Source organism: Sphaeramia orbicularis, chromosome 15 (assembly GCF_902148855.1).
Source record: "Sphaeramia orbicularis chromosome 15, fSphaOr1.1, whole genome shotgun sequence".
NCBI lineage: Eukaryota > Metazoa > Chordata > Actinopteri > Kurtiformes > Apogonidae > Sphaeramia > Sphaeramia orbicularis.
Window position 1 is genome coordinate 48490345 of NC_043971.1, and position 8997 is coordinate 48499341.

General features: G+C 36.2%; 1 protein-coding gene across 2 annotated transcripts; it reads right to left on the bottom strand.

Annotated features, from left to right (window-relative positions):
* Window positions 1-1220: 1220 nt before the first annotated feature.
* Window positions 1221-8634, bottom strand: cdk1 (cyclin dependent kinase 1). 2 transcript variants are annotated; one of them, XM_030156504.1, is made up of 8 exons: window positions 8575-8634; window positions 7968-8010; window positions 7464-7620; window positions 6113-6236; window positions 5251-5421; window positions 3335-3498; window positions 2386-2527; window positions 1221-1612 (listed from the first exon to the last, which is right to left on the bottom strand). In XM_030156504.1, the coding sequence occupies exons 2-8, from the start codon at window positions 8002-8004 to the stop codon at window positions 1496-1498; spliced, it is 912 nt and encodes a 303-aa protein (XP_030012364.1). In that variant the 5' UTR covers window positions 8005-8010; window positions 8575-8634; the 3' UTR covers window positions 1221-1495. The 2 variants fall into 2 exon arrangements, with proteins under 2 accessions (XP_030012364.1, XP_030012365.1); XM_030156505.1 differs by having other exon boundaries at window positions 7968-8015; window positions 8580-8625.
* Between the last annotated feature and the right edge of the window lie 363 nt (window positions 8635-8997).

Below are 8997 nucleotides of genomic sequence, written 5' to 3' on the forward strand. Positions count from 1 at the left end.
TATCCACTAAGTCTTACTGAGTTGTCAAATTACAAGATGGCAGTGATTTTATACAGGGTTTGTACACACTTTTCAAAGTCAAATTTAAGGACTTTTAAGGGTCATTTTCAGAATTTTCCAGCACAGTCCCTTGTTGCTGTGGTAAGATGCATATCTACTGGAATACATACTCCTGATTTTTTTTTTCACTTTTTATCACAATGATGTACTATGTATTATGCTATAAACATCTGAAATTGTTTTATAATAGCAAAAAGTTTAGAAATGAAAGAACACAAAGTTTTATTCATAAAAAAGGAAGCCACTTGCACTGAGCCAAAGCGTAAGATAAAAATGTACATGGAATCGACCTGAGAGAACCCACTAATTTTCTTTTTTTTTTCAAAATGTATCACCTCTGTACGTTGCTTTGAATTGTCTTCTAACCTGGCAGAGTTAATATTACAAAAATATCAGTTATAATTGGAAGCACTTCAACTAAAATTCAAGCACTTTGCAGACCTTGAGAACACAACATTGAAATTCAAGCATTTTCAAGGATTTCAAGCACCCATATGAACCCCGTTTATAACATTCACTCAGCTTTGGAACTTAGAGAACTGTACAAATATTACTCCTTTTATATCCATCTTATGTCCTAATGGAAGACATTTTTATATTTCACTTAGAGCAGGGGTATAAAACTCAGTTTTGTTCGCAGGGCACATACAGCCCAAACAGGCCAGTCCAGTAAAATAATAGAAAGTAATGACATCTCCATATTTTTCTTAGTTTTAGTGCAAAAAAAAAAAAAAAAAAGTAAAATTATGAAAATATTTACATTTACAAACTATCCTTTGACAAAAAAAGGCAAGAGACCACATTGGATTTAAAATTCTAGTTTGGAATTTGGAGTTATTTGTAGTTTATTCTATTATTCTACTGGTCTAGCCCACTTCTGAGCAAACTGAGCTAAAGTAAATTCACAAATTCATCCTGTGGACCAGTTTGGACCCTTTGGTGGGCTGGTTTTGGCCCACAGGCTGTATGGTTGACACCTCTTGGTTTAGACTGAAAGAATGAGAAACTTCCTAATGGACTTTACAATGAGTGCCTTAACATAAGTAGTTAAATCAAGTCTTGAAAAAGCAATAGTTTGATGTTAAACACCAGGTCTTCCTTAACAAATAGTCCTTAGTGTTTTATTCTTTATATCTTACAGAAAAGAAGACAAATTGTGCCTGTATTCAGATTATTTGTTTAATTGTAATTTAAGTCATTCGCAGTCATCCTTTTCATCTGTACAGAGGAAGACTGATGTCAGTGAAAAGACTCAGTCACCTACTTGATGGGCGTCTGAACATCTCACACATGTAAAAATAAAATAGAAGGTGCAGTTTTACTGAAAATAATTCACTGAAAGACAAACTCAGCTACAAAGGTTACAACTGACACACAAGTATTTACAGAATGGTAATTCACAATGGGTATGAACATGTACGTGTGTCTGAATGGCTCAGTTTTTATTGATGTTGGAAGTCGGCAAAGTGGATTTGTCCAAGTCGTCAAAGTATGGGTGAGTCAAGGCCTCGCGGGCCGAGATCCTCTTCGGTGGATTGTATGTGAGCATTTTCTGCAGCAGAAGGAAAAGGAAGATGGTGTTTTTATGTGCATCTAACCCCAAGGCCTAACATAGATATGATACCACACAATAACTTTTAGATGTACCACTCTATCAACCAGCGTAAATCTCATCAAGTGGAAACTATTTTATCATACAACTGCATGTCAAAAAATGTTAATGTTTGGAAAAATGAATTTAGATGATTATGGCCTACACCTCATAAAAATCAATCATAGTATTAGAATATTTCATAAGCTCAATTAATGGGATATATGATACAGAATGTCACACTTCTGAAAAGTATAGTTATTGAGGCATTCATGTGGCATGGGCACGACTATGGTATTTACTAGAACTTGAAACTAAATATTCTTATATTGTGAGAAACATTTACATTTTTTGAGCTCTAGGTCTTCATGACAATTAAACAAAATGTTTCAAACAGTTTAATTGGCCTGTAATGCAACCAGAATATATATAATTGTAACAACAAAATAATTGACAAAACACTTTTCACAAAACTCTTTATCACATGCAGCTGTATTATCACATTCTTTCAAAGCCAGGTCACATAATGTTAGCCTCATAGCATAACTGCAAAGTCATACTTTTTGCCAAATTGTGATATCCGCGTAACTTTACTTTCCTAACACTGCTGCTTCATTGTTCATCACTGGCTGACCTGAAAAAAAATATGACTTTGGCAATTATGCTATGGGGCTAACAATATGAGAAACTTTTTCATTTATTTATTTTCAGCTAATTGTAAGTCATGAACGTACCGCCAGTAGGTCCAGGCCATTCTTGTCTAGGTTCTTTACCATTGATGACAGGTTGCCAGACTTCCATTTGGGAAAGGTGTTTTTATAGTCTGGCAGGGACTCGACATCAGGCCACACATCATTGTTTGGGGTTCCCAGAGTCCTGTTGGGCAGGTATAACAGCAACATATGGACAGTTAGAGTATGTGTGTGGCAGCTCCCATAAATGTGATATTTTAGTTTCTTTTTTTCAATAGTATCCACACACATTAGGTCATCTCCCCATATTCAGTCAGTTCAGTTGGAAAGGGGATAGGGCTGTGCAAGGATATTTTCTAATTCAGGTGTTTTTCCCATATTGCAGGTTGTTTATAAAACTGCAACTAGAATTCCTTAGATTTTTTTTTTAGTGTGAGTTTAATTTCGATCTCCTCAGAACAGTACAAGTCAGGTGAGAACAAATTCAGACATCAGATTCATTCGAAGTCCGAGTTGTTAAAAATATTTAAATGTCCCATGTGTAAGACACACAGCTACAAAGAGCAAAATGGAGCACATTTAATGGCTGTGGATTTTTTTTTTTTTTTTTTAATTTAACCTTTATTTAATCAGGAAGTCCCTTGACATGAAATCTCTTTTTTGAGGGAGACCTGACCAAGAGGCACATCAGTACAATGCAAATGAAGTAACAGAGTATAAAGCTACATACAATTAAGACAACATAAAATTTAATTTCATTTAAAACACTTCTTGTTCTGTGATGACAGCACGTTTTGGATGTTGACAATATTTATTTTGCAAAAGTAATTGTGTGAGCAAAGTCAATGGTCAATAATATTAAACAGGCTTAGTTTTACTGGAACATCCAGATGAGAGGAGATTTAACCATAAAATATTCTTTTAAATGTGGTTAGATAGTTCATCTCCTTGATTCCACTAAATCCTCACTGGTGCGTTGTGGTGTGTCTACCTGAAGATCCTGAACAGCTGGTCTATCTCAGAGTCTCCGTGGAACAAAGGCTTCTTGGTTGCGAGTTCAGCAAAGATAGTCCCAGTGCTCCAGACATCGACAGGCGTTGAATATCTTGGGGACCCTAAGAGGACTTCTGGGGCCCGGTACCAGAGTGTGACCACCTGGACACAAACGCACAATCATTCCACTGACAGATGACCTTTGGTGTCAACACTGCAACCTTCATAGTAAACACATAAGACATTTAAAGATGATATCTTGGGCTTTGGGAAACACTACATTTCTCAGACTTCTAACTGACCAAATAATTAAATAGATCCATAAATAAAGTAATTCAGATTACTTAACAATAATAAATAACAATTCCAGGCTTCTCCTACAAAAGACATTGCATTAACACAGAAAAACAAAAATTGTCCCTATTTACACAGTGTTTTGGCAAAGTTTAAGAAACAATTGACCTATTATAATATACCTCAAACACATCATCAAAGTATATGGTAACAGCGGTGCATTTAAGCCTGCAGTAACAAAGGTGACTCTGACAAATAGTCAATGACTCATCTAGTAGTCGACAGGTCATTAGTGATGTCATGCACTTTTGTTTAAGGAAATTTTTTTTTATTTTATTGCCAGTTATAACTTTTGAGTATTTAGTTGTTTGTTTCACAAACTTTGTTGAGCACTGTAATTGCTATGAAAAAAAGCACTTTTGCTTGAGGGAGAAAAGTTTTACTGCTGCTGCAATATTGTTGAATATTTGTTTAACAAACTATGTTATGCATTCTAATCAGAGGCGATTTCTCAGACTGCAAGGGAAGCTCGGCTTCCCCTAAAATTATAAAAAATCAAATATATACGGTTGTGTTGACATTTCATTGACTACAAGTGTGTTACAACACGTTCATCTCAAGGATGAGTTCGTTCAGAATCAGCTTTATCACAAATCAGTGGACTCGATGTTGTTAACTTGTCATACATTGCCGTTGCGCTGTTTTCTCATACAATCTATGGTCAATGCATTTGCCCGTAGACGCTCAGCGTCCATGTACTTCTATGGGATTTCATGGAACAGTTGTTTTCATTGCCTCAAAACTGGACAGCAATTGGATAAATGCCATGATGTTGTCCCGCCCCCGGACACTCGGCATTTCTGGGGGTGGATGTAGCTGTGGGCGGACCTCGGCTGGGCTGGACACTGAGCTTCCACATGCTGATTGGAGGATGAGTTGAAAGGCTGAATCCCATTTGATTGACAGCTATTTTGAGGTCTACTCCTTCACTTGACAGAGTTCAGTTTAATACTGTCGCGCATTCTGCTTGTGAAATCGAGAGAGAAACCACTACGAAATTACTTATTCATTTCTTGCACTGTAAATAAAACACACTCATTGTACTTCCTTGTTTCAATTTAACATAATTTCAGCGTTTTCTTGTTTACTTGGTACGATAAGGTCACTGACCATTTTCTTAAAAAGGAACGGAGGGCCGAATTTATGTTTAAATAACTTGACCATTTTTTTTTAATGCAAGCCGACAATGAGCTTCCCCTCTCTGAAAGATGAGCAGCCGCCACTGATTCTAAAGATGTTCACCAAATGTTCTTGTTAAAGAAAAAACTGCATTTTATTGCTGCAATAAATATAAATAAGAGTCATTGTTTTGTTGCAGTTCATAATCTGACTAGTTGTTGCAGTTGTCAATGACTAACTGACTACTGAAAGAGTCATTAGTTTGCAGACCTAGTGTACAACAATTGCTATGAAGACGACAAAACAGGCCCACATTAAATTTGGCGTCCATATTGTATTAACAGCTGGTACATGCATATTAGCATGGATGTAGTCTTAGTATTGCTACTCACTGCATTGTTCCTGCACTCTCCACAACCATGAATTCCTTTGTGTTCTCACCTCATGGGTGTAGACCCTGACAGGAACACCAAAAGCCCGAGCCAAGCCAAAGTCTGCCAGTTTAATGACTCCCTTGTCATCGATCAGGAGGTTCTGGGGTTTCAAGTCCCGGTGGAGGACTCTACGACAGTGACAGAAGTAAATGCCCTCCAGGATCTGGTAGAGATAGCTCTGAAGCAACACAAAAACATTGTTTACACTGACAATGTACTGCAGATGTGCCGTTTGCAACAAAAACAGTCAGAAGAAAAATTAACAGAGTATTTTTACAGATTGTACACCAGGGATTCACAACCTGTGTCATCTATTGGTACCTGACCCCTGCCTTGCTGCATCTTACTTGTTTGTGTTCACAATGGCTACATGTTCACTACTACAGCATCACTAATGTCTGCCCTGCTTTTGCCCTACTTCTGCCCTAAGTTTCCCATTGATTTGCTACCAATATGATTTCATTTTACCACAAATCACATATTTTTTCAATATCAATTCAATATTCAATTGATTAAGAGACTGCTCACCAGAATATGTGTTCCATTTCTATGATACATCCACATGTTGCCTAAACTTTGAATTTAGAGTAAAAGGTGAGAAATATCTAAAATATTGCTGATATGATATTAATTTGGCTATCAATTAGGGTTTTACCTGCCTATTTTTTTTATGAGCTGCTTACATCATGTGTGAGAACAGACAGCATTAGTTTTTGTAAATCTATACTAGTCCACAAAAATAGCTTTGAATGTACACAGCAGTTTTTTCAGTCAGAATATTTGCTCACATTTCAACAATTCACATGTAAGGAGTAAATGTTTTTCTTGAAAAGTAATCAGACTGTAGTTATCCTTTACAATACAGTTACCTTGACCAACATGGGGTCCATGTACTGTCCAGATGGAATTGAGTCTAGGTACTTCTTCAGGTCCATGGATAGGAACTCAAAGATAAGGTAAAGTCGAGAATCCTGCATCAGGACATCCAACAGCCTGTACACCCAGAAAGACAGGTTTATCGAGTGTCTACTCTTCACTAAATGCATCCACTCTATATGAGGAGAACACAGCCTGTTTCACTTTAACAGACATGAGCATCTCCTTGATGCTTATATCTTTGATTCAGTGTCTATGGCTGCCATTTAAAAGGAACTCTCTCAAACATAATAGTATTCAGTGACAGAAATAATAGTTGCAGATGATTTTAATAAGGACAAGTGGAAAAAGTAGCTTACTAATACTCCCACCTGATCACACAACACTTTGCCCCTCCTGCTCACTGATACCATGCCTACCCAGGGATTCATTTTGAATCTTAACTTTAAATAAATAAATAAATAAATAAACATACATATATAAAAAGAAAATTGTGGGGGGAAAAAATGCCAAAATTAATAGAAAGGTATATGTAAAGAAAATGTATGTTACATTTGAAAAGAATCGGGTGAATAGTCGTCAAGAAATCTGTTGGACCAATTTCCAAGTTTGGAAAAAAAAAAAAAAAATTAAAAATTTAAATTCAGCCATCAAATTGTGCAATGCACCTCTACTAGTGTTAAAAACAACAACAATTCATATTGAATGCGTATTGAATTTGAAAAGCATCGTGTTAATAGCCTTCAAGAGATGGGATGGACATAAATCTCAGGAGGACGGAATACCCCCACCCGCCCCAGCCCAGCACAATTTACTTTTAAGGGGAGGGATGGGGGTGCAAAAAATGGGAGTTAAAACATACATAAAATTGTATCCTGTCATATTTTCTGAAATGGTTATTGTACTGTCAAAATCTCTCATTCTGATGTAATCCCACTCAGTATTTAATAGAGTAAATAGAGACATTAGTATAAAGACACAGCCTACTCTATACTATGATGGAGCACAAACCACTGCCCCTGTGTTATTACAATTTTAGAAAATAATTTCCACTTTCTGAAACCTCTTTAGCTCTAAGCAAAGCATTGTCAACAATTAGAATTAAATTAAAACATCCAAAAAACTCCTAAGACATTGTTAAATGTAACAAAATAGATTTTGACTCAAGCAAAAATGTGCAGGTGTTCTACATACAATAAACAAGGTGAATATAGTGTTATAGAACAACTAATTTTTGAAAGTTTTATGATGATGATATAATGATTATTCAACTAGATGACAACAATTGGTCTGATTTCTTACATTACTTGGCAGACACATCACTTCTTCACAAGGCAAACATACCTTACAATGTTGGGATGCTTCAGCTCCTGGAGCAGAGACACTTCTCTGACTGCAGTGCTAGGAACCCCTTCCTCTTCACTTTCCAGACGGATCTTCTTCATAGCAACAACCTGACCTGAGGACTTGTGTCGGCCTTTATATACCACACCATAAGTGCCTGCAAGAATTAACACCCAAAATGAAACACAAATCAGTTCTACATTATATTGTTTTGCAGTCATTACACTTCACAATATACCTATAGATAGATATACTTTATTGATCCCAAACTAAGAAATTACAGTTTTGGAGCAGCATGACACAGTAACAATTTTTAAAAAATTAGAAAAATACAAATACAAAAGCAAACACACTATACATGAAAAATTAAGTCTAATTACAGACCTGGATGATTAAAGTGTAAGGTACAAAATAACCTGTAAGATGCAAAATTAACTATGGTACCTGCCATAACATGTAACAATAATGTAGTCGTGGAATTTATACAGAAAAAGTAGAACCCACCTTCTCCAATTTTCTCTATTTTCAAATAATCTTCCATTGTGGCCTGAAAGGAGAAAAGGTTGTCATATCAAAGGGTTTGGTTGATACGTACTGCTTTTTTTGCTCCAAAATAATATGACTTATTATCACAGAGTTTTATTTCGTATCACTATGATAGTATACTACAATAATATATCTAAAATATACTGGAGTCTGGACTCAAAACTGTCTTGAATGGACATACGCTGCTAACCAGTCCTTACGGTTAGATATAAACATTTTGACGGTGGCTATCATGTAATTAGCTTAGCTAGCTGGTTCTATTCATTGTTTAAGTAAAGCCTGATTCGCTCCTAAGCTGTTAAAATAAAATGTCAGTATTATGCTGTTGAAAATGTGCCAAACTGTGGTTATATAAGTTTCAAGGTAAGGTACAATATAAATTTTTTCTCCTCGCTAGGCGAGATAGCTAAGGTCACTAACGTTAGCTTAGATCGTGTTAACCCTAAAGGTTTTTTTTGTTTGTTTTTTTAGCATTTATCTAATACGAACCAACCCCCACTCTGCCTTGTTTGAAAATAACACAAAAACATAAAATTCATATTTAAAACACAAAAACAATACTTACCTAACTCTGCGACCTCGTTACGTGTTCTACGAGCTAAGTCTGCCGCTGGAATGCCCACAACCTCTTTTGAATGAACCGCAGTTACAGGAGCAGTCGTAAACAGACCAATAGGCTCAGGCGATATATTTGAAACGCACCAATCAGGGGACAAGAGGTTGTCACGTGTGCATAGCGGGAGCAAAGGCGCCGACTCAATCCTGTGAAAGACGGTTTCCTGTTTACCTTAGCTGACAAGGGTTTCTTTTTTTTAAAAAAAAATATACATACAACTTATTGGAGAAGCGGTTTTTAAGACACAATACGTTAAATGACGACAATGATGTTATTTTTATAACGAAGAGTAAACAGGGGGCTTTAGTAATTGTGGAAACTGTTTAGATTCACACGCATGCGCACTTATCTTCCTGTATGAACAGGCTTCTG

Bases quoted from the DNA above. Each gene is read 5' to 3' on its own strand.
- cdk1 (XM_030156504.1), bottom strand. From the start codon at position 8,004: ATGGAAGATTATTTGAAAATAGAGAAAATTGGAGAAG. The intron at 7,621-7,967 runs GTGGGTTCTACT...TAATTCTTGCAG, and splicing joins AATAGAGAAAATTGGAGAAG to GCACTTATGGTGTGGTATAT. The intron at 2,528-3,334 runs GTAGACACACCA...CCTGCCCAACAG, and splicing joins CAGCTGTTCAGGATCTTCAG to GACTCTGGGAACCCCAAACA.